The sequence below is a fragment of the Myxocyprinus asiaticus genome, chromosome 23 (assembly GCF_019703515.2).
Source record: "Myxocyprinus asiaticus isolate MX2 ecotype Aquarium Trade chromosome 23, UBuf_Myxa_2, whole genome shotgun sequence".
Lineage (NCBI taxonomy): Eukaryota > Metazoa > Chordata > Actinopteri > Cypriniformes > Catostomidae > Myxocyprinus > Myxocyprinus asiaticus.
The window spans coordinates 35,204,777-35,219,625 of NC_059366.1; the positions used below are offsets into that span (position 1 = coordinate 35,204,777).

Consider the following 14,849-nt stretch of genomic DNA (forward strand, 5'->3'; position numbering starts at 1 on the left):
ATGAAACTATTATTAACGCATTGTGATAATATTATATGAAATAAACCAGTACAAAAACCTGTATTTTTTATATAAAACTAAAGTGTATGTTTGGACATTTTTATTTGTGTACAAAAGGTAGTGGACAACTGCATACTAATATAAACCTCTTTATAATAAGATCAACTGATGGGTGGTAACAGGCAATTTCAGTGTAGATAAAAGTTCCCTCAAATGTATCCCGACTTTAGGATGTGCATCTAGGACCAAATTTATTATTGGTGGACTGCACAACTGGCCATAGTAGTGTTTGAAATGCTGTTTACAGATGATACTGCCGATAAAACTAAGATATCATACTAATTTGACAAGGAATCAGTTCTTTTGTCTCTAAAAATGCACATTCTGCTGGAGAGAGTGTTTTATATAACCTGTCGCCCGTCATTTGCATAAAGCTGAAGTTTTCTCAACTTGTCGTCACTCCAAGGCAATCTCTGTCGCCAACAGTCGCGACAGCACGTGTTGCCAGAAGTCGCTGTGCTCTCATTGACAATGAATAGAATGGGGTGGTGTCGGTGTCTCGCGCGATGTCGCTGGCAGTGTGAATGGGGCTTTAAAGTAAATATCAAAGATCGCAACGTCCATAACACCGGCATGTCTAATCACAATTGACGCTGCGTTATTAAATAAGTCCAATCGAGGCACGAGTTCATCCATCAGATCATAATTAACCGACAGCAGCTTTGAATGCTTTTTAACCGTGTGCAGAGCGCAGTTTTTGTGATGCACGGCTCGTGCCCGTGAGCAGGCGGTGGAAAATAGCGGCTGGATCTTCGGATGACAAGCAGCTAATATCTCCTTGAGTTATGAAACACAAGAGACACAGGTATACAGTGCAGTGTGGCTGTCTCACATTAAATGACGTGACTGACAACTACAGTTGAAGTCAGAAGTTTACATACAACTTTTTCACAATTCCTGACATTTAGTCATAGAAAACGTTCCCTGTCTTAGGTCAGTTAGGATCACTATTTTAAGAATGTGAAATGTCAGAGGTAGCTCAGCAAGTAAAGATGCTGACTACCACACCTGTAGTCGCTAGTTCGAATCCAGGGTGTGCTGAGTGACTCCAGTCAGGCTTCCTAAGCAACCAATTGGCCCGGTTGCTAGGGTGGGTAGAGTCACGTTGGGTTAACCTCCTCGTGGTCGCTATAATGTGGTTCTAGCTCTTGTTGGGGTGCGTGGTGAGTTGTGCATGGATGCTGTGGAGAATGGCGTGAGCCTCCACACGCGCTAGGTCCCCACAGTAAGTGCTCAACAGTCTCGGTTCTAAGGGGGTGCCTCAAACGAAACTTAGAGCACCCTCAATTACAGACCAAGGCAAACTACTGCCCGCAGGTCAATTTATCATGAACATTTTATATTAGATCTTTCATTTATCTTTGGACCTATCACGCATCCACAAGCTTTTAAAGAGCAACTATTATGGTTTTTAAACGTGCCTAATTTTGTTTTAAAAGTCTCATACAATAGATTTACATGCATCCAAGGTCAAAAAACATTTTAATTTGCTCATAATTTAAATGGCAGCATTACCTTTTTTCCCAGTGTCAAAAACGACTCGTTCATTGATCCATTCTAAACTCCTCCTTTCAGAGAGCCTACTCTGCTCTGATTGGTCAGATGTCCCAGTCTGTTGTGATTGGTCTACCGCTTAGTGTAGTGTTTGAGGGTGGGTCAAAGCTGTTCGCGAGCACCCAATGAAGACCAGAGGCGGGTTTTTGTTACCAAATTACATAAGTTAGTACAGGAATTAAGTCTGGAATTACTAACGACTCATTTAAGGTGTTCAGAATCGGTTCTTTCTTTTGGGAGTCAATAACTCCATTTGTCGTGCACTTTGATTTTTGAAACTTTGCAGACTTTTTTACATTCACAAACAGCTATATAACACACTATATGAAAGGTAATATTTGAAAAACCATAATAGGTGCTCTTTAATATGCTCAGGGTTGCCAGATAATAGATGCAACACCCCAGTCAGAGATTTACACATGCACAAATAGGAAATATTTCGCCTTATGTCATACTTAATTTATGCAATCTGGCAACCATGCATGCCAGTGCATGCGCTTTCTCTCCGCAAAAAAACAAAAACTTAGCGCTCAATAGTGCACGGAGGGGACACGCAAGCAAAACCAAGCCAGAGAGGAAAATGTTTGTTCTTTGTGTTATTTGTGAAATGTTTAAGTCCCTCACACCTGTATGTGTATGTTACTCTGATAGTAATCATTTATCAGTGTCATGCAGCCTGTTTTATTCAGTTGTGTGCTGAATGGGATGCCAAATAAACCATTGACAAGACTAACATCATGACCCATGAGCGTGTAAACAGTTCGATAATGTTTTCAGAATAAAACAAATACAATTTAAAATAAGCTTTTAGAATCTCTTTCCCAAATATTTTATTTTACTTTTAAACCAGGCTCCTGATATAGAGAGTTAAATTGAATACTAAATTACCATTGCATTGAAGTATATTAAAATAATCAATTAATAATTGTATTCAGCCATTCAGTTTTACTACCACATGATAGAAAGTATAGCAGCAAAACTTCAAGCAATCGCAGAATGGTCCCATCAGTATACACTTCAGAAAATTGTGCATCATTCATTGAGTGCATGTCTGGGCTTAAAAGATACAACTATGCAGAACTTTTTATCTTCTCTGTTCCGTGTTAACGGCTGATGTGGCCCCTGTACAAAAATAACTGCACACCCCTGCTCAATTTAATATGTAAGACTAATACTGTAAATTGGCAAGCAGATTTTCTTGAATCCCAGCAAACACACAAAAATCCTTGCATTTTGTGAATGCACAAAATGGTGCATCAAAACTTATAAACGTGTATGATTTTGCAAATCAATATGTCCTAATCTGCAGGCGCAGAATTTTGCTATCATTTTCAGCGACAGATCATGGGGGAAAAAAAACCCCGAAGCAGTAAATGTTTTGTACATTAAAAAACAAACTTTTCATTACGTTGTTTAAGTAGCTTTTAAACTTGATTTAATCTATTAAAAAATTTGTAATTATGATACAGCTCCACTTTATACAGAGCACCCCCACTATTTTCAGAAGCACCCTCAGTGATTTTGATCTGGAACCAGGCCTGGCGCTCAACAAGCCACGTGAAAAGATGCACGGATTGACGGTCTCAGATGCGGAGGCAACTGAGATTCGTCCTCTGCCACCCGGATTGAGTCAATACGCCACCACGAGGACTTAGAGCACACTGGGAATTGGGCATTCCAAAATGGGGAGAAAAGGGGAGCAAGTCCCCCCCACCCCAAAAAAAAGAATGTGAAATGTCAGAATAATAGTAAAGAGATTTATTTCAGCTTTTATTTCTTTCATCACATTCCCAGTGGGTCAGAAGTTTACATACACTTTGTTAATATTTGGTAGCATTGCCTTTAAATTGTTTAACTTGGGTCAAACGTTTTGGGTAGCCTTCCACAAGCTTCTCACAATAAGTTGCTGGAATTTTGGCCCATTCCTCCAGACAGAACTGGTGCAACCGAGTCAGGCTTGTAGGCCTCCTTGCTCGCACATGCTTTTTCAGTTTTGCCCACAAATTTTCAATTAGATTGAGGTCAGGGCTTTGTGATAGTCACTCCAATACCATGACTTTGTTGTGCTTAAGCCATTTTGCCACAACTTTGGAGGTATGCTTGGGGTCATTGTCCATTTGGAAGACCCATTTGCGACCGAGCTTTAACTTCATGGCTGATGGCTTGAGATGTTGCTTCAATATATCCACATAATTTTCCTTCCTCATGATGCCATCTGTTTTGTGAAGTATACCAGTCCCTCCTGCAGCAAATCATCCCCACAACATGTTGCTGCCACCCCCATGCTTCACGGTTGGAATGGTGTTCTTCGGCTTGCAAGCCTCACCCTTTTTCCTCCAAACATAATGATGGTCATTATTGCCAAAATGTTCCATTTTTGTTTCATCAGACCAAAGGACATTTCTCCAAAAAGTAAGATCTTTGTCCCCATGTGCACTTGCAAACTGTAGTCTGGCTTTTTTATGGTGGTTTTGGAGCAGTGGCTTCTTCCTTGCTGAGCAGCCTTTCAGGTTATGTCGATATAGGACTCGTTTTACTGTGGATCTAGATACTTGTCTACCTGTTTCCTCCAGCATCTTCACAAGGTCGTTTGCTGTTGTTCTGGGATTGATTTAAACTTTTCGCACCAAACTACGTTCAACTCTAGGAGACAGAATGAGTCTCCTTCCTGAGTGGTACGATGGCTGCATGGTCCCATGGTGTTTATACTCGCATACTATTGTTTGTACAGATGAACATGGTACCTTCAGGCATTTGGAAATTGCTCCCAAGGATGAACCAGACTTGTGGAGGTCCACAATTTTTGGCTGATTTCCTTTGATTTTCCCATACTGTCAATCAAAGAGGCACGTAGTTTGAAGGTAGGCCTTAAAAATATATCCACAGGTACACCTCCAATTCTCCTATCAGAAGCTAACTGGCTAATTGTATAAAGGCTTTACATAATTTTCTGGAATTTTCCAAGCTGCTTAAAGGCACAGTTAACTTAGTGTATGTAAACTTCTGACCCAATGGAATTGTGATATAGTCAATTAAAAGTGAAAAATCTGTCTCTGAACAATTGTTGGAAAAATTACTTGTGTCCTGCACAAAGTCCTAAACAACTTGCCAAAACTATAGTTTGCTAATATGAAATCTGTGGAGTGGTTAAAAAAATTAGTTTTAATGATTCAACCTAAGTGTATGTAAACTTCTGACTTCAACTGTAGTTGTCCAGTATGGCTCTGTTCACACAGCGCAGGTTTGCCGAAAATGCGGTTGTGAGACATGAAAATTTGCAGATGTCAGTTCGGTTACAGAATGCGGTTGTCATTAGGTTTAATGATAGTGCCATATTAATCTACTAAATATAATGCTGAATATGTATAATGATGCTATGCTATGTCAAATGTCAGGTCTGATTTGATTTCATCAGTACATTTCAGTAGGGTTTTAAGTACTGATATTATTTAACTGGATAAGCATACACTTCCATTAAACGTATTTTCGAAAATAATATTTAGATGTAATCAGAGACATTATTATTTTAGAAAAATACAGCTTTAATTTAAAATATTTTAAATGCATGTAATCAGTGACAGTGTGCAAGCAGCATGTATCTAACATTATTCCATATTTTCAACAAAAGCTAATTATTAGCTAATATTTTAATTTGGTGCCACCATTCCCCTGTTCTAGGCAGATTTTTAATTCCAGTGCATCTCTGATAGATCATATAGCACTTTTAATAACCGTGCTAAATTTGAAATGTTTTGCATATGTCTTTAAAGTAATAATAATAATAAAACTTTCAATCGTAACTTTTTTTGATTCAGACTTAAAGAATCAAACTGAACTGAACCGTGAGCTCAGTATCGTGAACCAAATCCTGTGATGAGTGAATCGTTACACCCCAATCAACACTATCTCATGGGGTCTTTAAAATGAACTTGACAGAAATAAAAGGACACTCATGACAGATGTCTCTACTTTGTCTCATGGACACCTTTGAAATGTCACAATTCAGGCAAATACCTCCTTCATGGCCATCAGTTCACCAGTGTCCACGTTGATGCACGTGTAAACTTTCCCATACTGCCCTTCACCTTTAAACAGACAACCAGTTTTCAATTATAGATTTGGATTTCCAGATAAATTTCAGAAGTTTTCAGAAAATGCTATAAGGTCTCTGCTGTCTGAGGCATGAATACTGATGAGCACTCACCGATCTTGTTGCCTCTCTGCCATTTAAAGGTGACCTTGCGCAGGCCCACGTGCATGACGTTGTCGTAGGACTTGGGGGTGTTGCACACCTGGCCGATGATGTTGCGCTGTCTCATGAGGGTGTAGTGCTTGTCGTCGAAGGCACGTATGGAGCGCCGTACTGTCTCCATAGGGCTCTGACGGGCCGCTGTGTCTGCAGGAAAATCAGAGTAGGGTCTCACATCAGAGAGGGAATACATTTCTAATATAACAGGAAAATGTAAAACACAGTGAATAACTAAAAAGATTTAAGATTTACAATTGGTTATCACTATGCAAATTGCAAATTAAGTAAATGTTAATGGAGTGGGGGGGGGGGTCAAATTCTGACTGACATAGGGCTGGAAGATATACTGAAGATTAATACTGTATATTTGCAATGGTTTATGGCAATATAAAATTAAGCAACATTGTGATGATTTGACTGCACTTTTTATTTGGCCATCGACTTTTGTAAAGATTCATTTAACTAGTACACTTGCAACTATGAGAGTTTTGAGTTTTAATGATCAGCTTTAAAAGAGTCTCTGATTTAAACTTCCACAACATAAATAGTGCTAAAATAGAGTTGGTAGAGTTCAAACTGTCATTTTAAATGAATCTATTCAAAACTCCGATTCAATAATTTGTTAAATCTCATATGAATTAAAATGTTATATTAAAAATACATGTAGTTAAATATCTCAGTTTAATATATGAATTGTTATATTGGTGCATATAAATGAAAATATTTTAATATTTAAGAGTAGAAATAGAATTAAAAATATGCCTTGATTTGAACTAATTTTGGTTCCTCTGATTTTGAGCCATTTCAGAGCAAATACATAAACATTGACGCCTTCTTTTTCTGTCCATCTGTATTTTTTAATTTTAAAAAAATATTAAAGTGTTTTTAAAAGTAACATGCATATGTAGAATCCCTTTGGTGTGACCACAAATCACGTGGTGCAAACAATGGCAATAAAAATAATAAATTCAAAATTAGATTTTTAATTTCTGTGGCTGCAGTTTTAATCACTGATACAATATGCTAAAGAAGAGCCTTTTGTTATAATTTTTCTTTATCTTTTATTCATCTGAAAGAAAAATGGATCTGTAAATGTCACAAACTGAGAAACTGCTCTGAAAAGATAAATATAAAAATATTACTTACAGATTTAAGAAAACAAAATGCAAACTAATTATCAAAACACTTCACTGTACTACTAATAACCTTTTAAAATATTGTGCATGGTAGGGTAATTTATTATTTTAAGTAAATATTATGGTCGCACCATAGTACTTTTGTTAGGGGCAAGAACAGATTAACATGGTCAAACACATTAAACTAATTTAATTTCAAGTTTTAATTAATATTGTTGAATACAAAACACTTAAAATATTTGAACTATGCTAAAAAATATGAAATATTTTTATATTTTAAAAATATCCCCTAAAAAATCCTAATCCGTCACTCACCCATCTACCATATATCGAAAATCACCAAAAGATTAAGATTTTATTTTGTTTTCCGCTTGCAAAAAAATCATTATTTTATTTATTTTCGTTGTGTCTGACCTTTTGACTGGCTGATGAAGTTGCGGAGCTCCCAGCTGCGACGGACAGTACTGCTGGGGTCTCCTTTAGGATACGAGGGTTCTGGAATGGCAACAGAAAAAGAGAATTGGTCTACTAAAGCAAAGAGACTTTTTATGCAAGGTCAGGTGCATCGATACCAAACTACTGAACAGTTTAAATGTCAAAACACACACCTTCTCTGTCCTCTGTCGGACTGGAGTGACGGCTGAGGGATTTAAACTCTGCCGCCACAGAGGACAGACGGTCGTTCTCATGAACACTGGATCCCCTGTTAGGCAGAAAAGAGCGTTACAGACGCTACTTACACTCAGACAAGAAGCTATTTTAGGAACATCCATAAAGCATGCAAGCAAACATGTACAGTGAGAGATACTAGTTATGTTAAGCATGCCTAGTCTAACAGCAACAAAATAGTCAATGGGAAAGCCAGCTCTATTATAATGCAGCAGTGTAGAAGCCACTACAAGCAGCATTAAGCTCTTTCAAACCACATACAAACACCTCTTCCTTTGTGATGAAAATAAAATTAAACTGATTGGATGGGCCACCTGTAAGCACACATCAATCCAATTCAATATAAAGGTTGTTGACATGAAATGTTAAGCAGTGGCCTGTGGTGTGACATGCTATATTTCTTTTGAAGCTATTTTAAAATCAGAATTTTTCAAATTCTTGTATATTTTCATGCATGCTGTCTTTATAACCTCTAATTGACTATTTTTTATTTACAATTCATTTGGAATACCACAGGACTATTTAAGTGTACTGCAATAGGGAACAAAAAAGCAAACAAAAAGTTTATTAAAAATGGTTAAAAAAAAAAAAATAATAAGTCATATAGGGTGACACATTCATATAAAATGTAAACAAACTTCTTAAAAATGCCAATTACTAGCTATTAAAGATCGGCAACCATAAACTGCCAACATTTCGGCTAATGAACTATAATGAACTGGCTAATTAACTATATTACTTGCCTGTAAAATTGTTAATTGTCATTAAAATGCCTTTGTGACTGTGCGTATAAGCAAATGATGCATGCTTAAGCACACTACAAAAGAGGATAATAATAAGGAAGCTTTGGACACTATGCAAATTGCAGAAGTTATAGTTCACAAAACACGTTAATCACTCAAGTATTTCATCAGCAAAGGTCTTAACCAACTACTTTAGTGCATAGTCTTGCAGCATCCAAATGCGATCATGATTATTTTAGGTTTAGTATACAGTTTACTGTCTGGCAAGGAGTTTAAAGGGACAGTTCACCCAGAAAATTCTCTCATCATTTACTCACCCTCATGTCATCCCAGATGTGTATGACTTTCTGTCTTCTGCAGAACACAAAGATTTTTAGAAGAATATCTCAGCTCTGTAGGTCCATACAATCCAAGTAAATAGTGACCAAAACTTTGAAGCTCCAGAAAGCACATAAAAGTAATCCACAAGATTACAGTGGTTTAATCCATGTTTTCTGAAGCGATCCAATCAGTTTTGCGTGAGGACAGACCAAAATATAACTCATTTTTCACTGTACATCTTGCCATTGCAGACTCTTTTGCAGAGCCTGATGTATGTGCAGAGCACTAAATGGTGCTAGGAAGTGTATTCGAGCTTAAAATCATGATCACCAAGGAGACTGCAGATGTCAGGATTTATTTTATATATATATATATGTATATATAAAACAATTGGATCACTTTAATAGACAGATTAAACCACTGGAGTCAAATGGGTTACTTTTATGCTGCCTTTATTTGCTTTTTAGAGCTTCAAAATTTTGGTCACCATTCACTTGCATAGTATGGACCAACAAAGCTGAGATCTGCTTCTACAAATCTTTTCATTTTCGTGTTTTGCAGAAGAAAGTCATACACCTCTGGGATGGCATGAGGGTGAGTAAATGAGAGAATTTTCATTTTTAGGTGAACCATTCCTTTGAGGAGCACAATCACTTTTTTATTCATCTTAATTAGGTTGTATCATCCATTTTTATTCTTTTGTTTCCACTTACAATATTATTCAAGTTTATTTGCACCAAAAACATCATAATGTAGTCATTTTAATTTTGAGTTTTGATATGCTTTCATCTAACATTAAACACTTTTTAAAAGATCAAGAAAAAATTTGCTTCCTCGTGATTTGGCTCCTTTAATATCTAATCCTGTGTGAAAACAGCATTTCTTGTCAAAAGGTACAAGGTTTTCTAATCTTTAGGGAAGGATTCTAGGGAGATTTTATGACACTCATCATCCTGTTGTTGGCAGGATGTTTAATGGCAGATTCTGTTATGAATCCCAAAACCCATGAGAGCTGCTGTTCTGACACAGAGGTTTTGCTTAAACTGTTGAAAATGTTGCAGAGCTACGCCTGGGGATATAAGGGGTGGTCCTGACTACCTGATGTCATTGGGGGCACTGCCGGAGGATTTGGTGGCAGTGCTATGTTCCCCTGGGTGTAACAGAGGGGTGGGGCGGGGACCATGGGGACACAACTGGGTACGCAGATCACACGGGAGACTCCGAGAGCTGTGGTGGAAAAACACACTGAGGGCCTCAGCATTGTGCTTTGGATGTGAAGGGGTGTGTGTGTGTGAGCGACTGTGTATATTAAATTAGGCAGAGTTTTACACATGCTCCAACATCAACACATAAACACACCAATATGAAGCTCTACGTTGCAGCACAGATTGAGGTTGAAGCATTAATATAAGCATGACTCATTTAATTACTCCTTTCTCCAGTTAAAAAAAACAGCACTAGGGCACGCAAAGGAGGTGAATATTTACAAGCGTAAAAATGCTGAAATTAGCTGTACTAGCTGCTGTGTAAACCCAAGACTCTGCCTACCTGAAACCCTCAGCATGTGATGAAGGGATGAAGAGATACGGGTTCGGAGGGTCGCTGTGGCAACGGGGCACTTTGACAGGTCGAGGGCTGTTCCGTGGGCCTGCTGGAAAATGACACCAAATGTCGTCAGAATCAAATGCAATGTAGTCAAGTCAAGCTCTTAATTTTCATTGTACAGGTACAACTATATTAATTTAGTACTAAACTGTAACAACTTAACCTTTTTGAAAGTGATTTAAAAGGTTAAGTGCGTAATTTCTGTGTTTCAATCAACACCACGGGAACAGCAAAAATAACGACTGTTTTCAAACATGTTTCCCAAACACTCCCCTCTTCTGTCATTACCAGGAAAAACAGATATTTCTATACCAAACTTTTGGTTGACAACCATTGGTTGAAGGGATAGTTCACTCCAAAAAAATTAAAATTCTCTCATCATTTACTCACCCGCATAGCATCCCAGATGTGTATGACTTTCTTTCTTCAGCAGAACACAAAGATTTTTAGAAGAATATTTCAGCTCTGCAGGTCCATACAATGCAAGTGAATTGTGATCAGATCATTGTAGCTCCAAAATAATCCACAAGACTCCAGCGGTTAAATCCATATCTTCAGAAGTGATTTAATAGGTGTGGGTGAGAAACACAAAAATGTAAGCCCCTTTTTTACTCTAAATCTCCACTTTCACTTTTACATCTGAAGTGGATATTTAGAGTAAAAAAGGACTTAAATATTGTTCTGTTTCTCTCACATACCTGTTATATTGCGTCTGAATATATGGATTTAAACACTGCCGTCATATGTATTACTTTTGTTTCCTTTATGTGATTTTTGGAGCTACAAAGGTCTGATCGCCATTCTCCTGCCTTGTATGGACCTATAGAGCTGAGATATCTTTCTAAAAATCTTTTATTTTTGGGTAAACTATCCCTTTAAGGAAATGGTTGGGATGCTCAAACAAACAGAGCAATGTTTTGATGAGTAACAGTGTTTACGCATTTCATGGAAATCAACCTCAGGATCGCTTACTTAAAGTTGTCTCTGCATATTAAACTGAGACCAATAAGTATTTTAACAAAAAAAAAAAATTATACACTTTTTAAGACTGAGAATCCCCAAAAAATTAATTTGTGAAAAGTGTCTTTCAAAAACAGTAATAGCTGAATCGTCTTTTAATGAAGTTCAGGGGAACACTTACCAAAGTACATACTGCTGACTGGACTGTGTGGTTTCCCTATAACATGTCCAATGCACTCATTCATCAGAGCCTGCAGACTCTATACGACACAATTTTAAAGATTATAAACTCAATTACAACCCATCACAGATATTAAAAAAACAGATAATAGCTATCTCACCAGAAAGTCATCTTCTGGCAAGGCCGATATAAAAGCCGCCTCAATCGCTTGAAGAAAATCAAAGCCCTGCGTTGCCCATCTGGAGATGAAAAAATGTACCATCAAATAACATTAGTGAACATGATAAAAGAACAAAGTGGCGAGATAATTCATTTAGCAACAAGCTGAAAACATTTCCTGTGGATATCAATGTCTTTGAGGGATGAAAGACTGACCGTGGACGAGTGCCTCTCCCGCTTTCACACTTTGTGAGGACAAAGTTCATCCACTTGCGAGCAAAAGCGATGTAGCGTTCCCCGATCCGCCGCCTGAACTCCCCAGACATCAGACGCACAACCTCTTTATGGTACTGCAGGGACAGCACAAACATGCTTTTACTTTTCTGAAGACAATTTGAGTCATATGCCCACGATCTGTTTGGTCACTGTTTACATTGTTATGTATCATTTATATGGTACATATTGCGCATACTGTGTATAACTGTTTGACATTTCATACCCTTCCACACTACTGATTCCATTGCTGCACTACATACCTGAGCTATTGCACTATTTACATTTGCTGGACTGTCCTATCATGTTTGGTATTTTTATTTAATTTTATTTACTTGATTTATTTGATCTTATTTATTGTTTTATTGTTCTATAGTATCGTAAGGGGAGTCGCAAACCTAATTTCGTTGTACCTGTGCAATAATAACTGTATTTATACAATGACAATAAAGATATTCTATTCTATTCTATTCTAGTGCCCATGTAAAACTCGCCACCACAATGCTAGGTTGTCATGGGTGGATGCCAGGGTGTTACTATGCAGTTGCTAAGGTGTTCTGAGTGGTTGTTAGTGTGTTGCTATGCGGTTGCTGAATGGTTACATACAGCGCTTGAAATTAACACCTGCCAACCTGCCAAAAGCTGGTATTTTTTGCACAGTGGCGGGTAATTTTGCTCATCTACCCGCCACTGTGGTGGGCGGCCTGTACGTTTCAGAGTGACATATGACAAGACATGCCATTAGACACAAAGATGCATGCTTGAAGAAACATACTTGATTATATTTTGAAGAACAGACGAAAGAAAAAACATTGATGCGTGTGTCTGATTCTCTGTGTGTTCAGAGGTTCTGTGGCGCTCTGCCACGGCCACTACATAACACACGCATGCATAGTTCTCACTCTTTCACTCTTTTCCCTCCCAAACAATACAACTTTAGTTTCATAAGTACACAAAACAATTTCCAAGGTGTCAAGGTTGTCTTTGGCACACTTTAGATGCCATAGGCACCATGCCTGTTTAATGTTTTCCATATAGTAGCCTCATGAACAGAGATGTTAACCAGTTCCAATGATTCCTTCAAGTCCTTAGCTGTCATTCTAGGGTTCTTTTTACCTCACTGAGCATTCTGCAGTGTGCCCTTGAGTCATCTTGGCTGGACGGCCACTTCTAAGGAGAGTAGCCACAATACTAAATCATCTCTATTTATAAACAGATGAACATCTAAGCTCTTCGAGATAACTTTGTAACCCTTTCCAGTTTTATGAAAAGCAAAAATGATTGATCGTAGGTCTTCTGAGATCTCTTTTTTGCGAGGCATGGACCACATCAGCAGATGCTTCTTGTGAAAAGCAAACTCAAAATGTTTGAGTGCTTTTTATAAGTCAAAGTACCTCTAACCCACACCTCCAATCTCATTTCATTAATTGGATGCCAGGTTTGCCAATTCCAGATTCTAATTAGTTTTTGCTGCATTCATTTAGCAAATTTATACATAAACGCAGGTAATTCCAAAGGGTTCACATACTATATATATATATATATATATATATATATATTAGTACTATGCAAAAGTCTTAGGCACATTATATTTTTCACAAAAAAATGTGTCTTAAGATGGTTAATTTACATATTCTGCTTTTAGTGTATCATTAGGAAATATCAATTATAGATTTCTACATTCCCTTTGAAAATAGAAATGAACAGAACAACAACAAGGGGCCTTACAACAGATCTCAACATCATTGAGTCAGTCTGGGATTACATGAAGAGACAGAAGCAATTGAGACAAGTAGATAGAAGAACTGTGGTGAATTCTCCAAGAAGCTTGGAACATCCTATCTGCCAACAGCCAAGAAAAACTTTGTCCAGGTGTACCTGGAGAATTGGTGCTGTTTTGAAGGCAAAGGTGGTCACACCAAATATTGATTTAGCCTTTTTATGTTTACTGGACTTTGAATGACATTAATTGATATTTATGGCATTATTTTTGAAGACATCCTCACTGTGCAACATTTTTCCCCAAATGCCTAAAACCTTTACACAGTACTGAATATATATATATATAAGGCATGAAACGATACACAAATTTCACTATACGATGCATAGCCTCACGATTCAATTGGATCAATACAAGGATTTGACATAAGTGTCTTTTAAATCATAAATGCCACAAAAGTGTCTGACATTGGCAACACAAAGCAGAGCTCTAAGTAACTTAAACAACAGCACTACATTTATTTTGTTTGTTTGACTGAGAAAAACTAATATGAACTGTTATAGCACTTTTGATTGAAAGCAGCTTTATAGAAAATCATGCCTTGTCTAAAAGCCCCCGTAAACAAGCTGAAGTGACTGTAGCAAGGAAAAAAACTCCTTTTAATGTTATTTAATGGTGAGAAGAAAAAAAACTCGAGAGGAACCTGACCTCTGGTTTTACGACATAATCCAATATTTTTTTTAGCGGCTTGAGCAAAAACGAATCGGCAGATGTAATTTTTTTTGCCCTTTTCCCCGTTTCACTTTGCATGTAAACTTTCCCGGCATTTTTACCAGCTTATAACATGTGCGCAAGTGTTGTTTTTGAAGCGGTTTACATACTAAATCAAAAGCAGACAATTATAAGACTCACATACTCGCGGGTTTCTTACGTTGTTGGTTTATTGATAATTATGACTCATAACTTATGAGCGTCTTGCTGTGCATGTCACACTCAGTGTCTCCTGGGAGAGGCAGCTGTTAAACTTACTGCTGCTGTTTCTGCCTCACAAATCCACCGATTTGCGCAGTGATGTCGGCGTAAATAAAACAATATGTTTGATATACTGTAGCACCAGGACATGACACGGTTGTTTGGAAAATTCGACAAGCTGTACCGCTACAGTACAATCTAACTGGCGTTTGCCATCAATCTTCTCGCCTGAATGTACTGGAAGTGT

The 14,849-nt window shown here is 37.6% G+C and overlaps 1 protein-coding gene across 6 annotated transcripts in view; it reads right to left on the minus strand.

The window, feature by feature from the left end:
- The window catches only part of LOC127413879 (mitogen-activated protein kinase kinase kinase 4-like), a 62,118-nt gene that overhangs the window by 12,999 nt on the left and 34,270 nt on the right, over positions 1 to 14,849 (minus strand). For 3 of the 6 annotated variants that reach the window (XM_051651420.1, XM_051651424.1, XM_051651426.1), the window contains exons 13-21: positions 11,854 to 11,987; positions 11,639 to 11,717; positions 11,479 to 11,557; positions 10,281 to 10,383; positions 9,831 to 9,959; positions 7,608 to 7,702; positions 7,414 to 7,494; positions 5,819 to 6,010; positions 5,629 to 5,699 (exon numbers count right to left, since the gene is read on the minus strand). In XM_051651420.1, coding sequence (XP_051507380.1) covers positions 5,629 to 5,699; positions 5,819 to 6,010; positions 7,414 to 7,494; positions 7,608 to 7,702; positions 9,831 to 9,959; positions 10,281 to 10,383; positions 11,479 to 11,557; positions 11,639 to 11,717; positions 11,854 to 11,987 — 963 coding nt within the window. The remainder of the gene's footprint in view (positions 1 to 5,628; positions 5,700 to 5,818; positions 6,011 to 7,413; positions 7,495 to 7,607; positions 7,703 to 9,830; positions 9,960 to 10,280; positions 10,384 to 11,478; positions 11,558 to 11,638; positions 11,718 to 11,853; positions 11,988 to 14,849) is intronic. The other 3 variants (XM_051651421.1, XM_051651423.1, XM_051651422.1) reach the window with 3 other exon arrangements.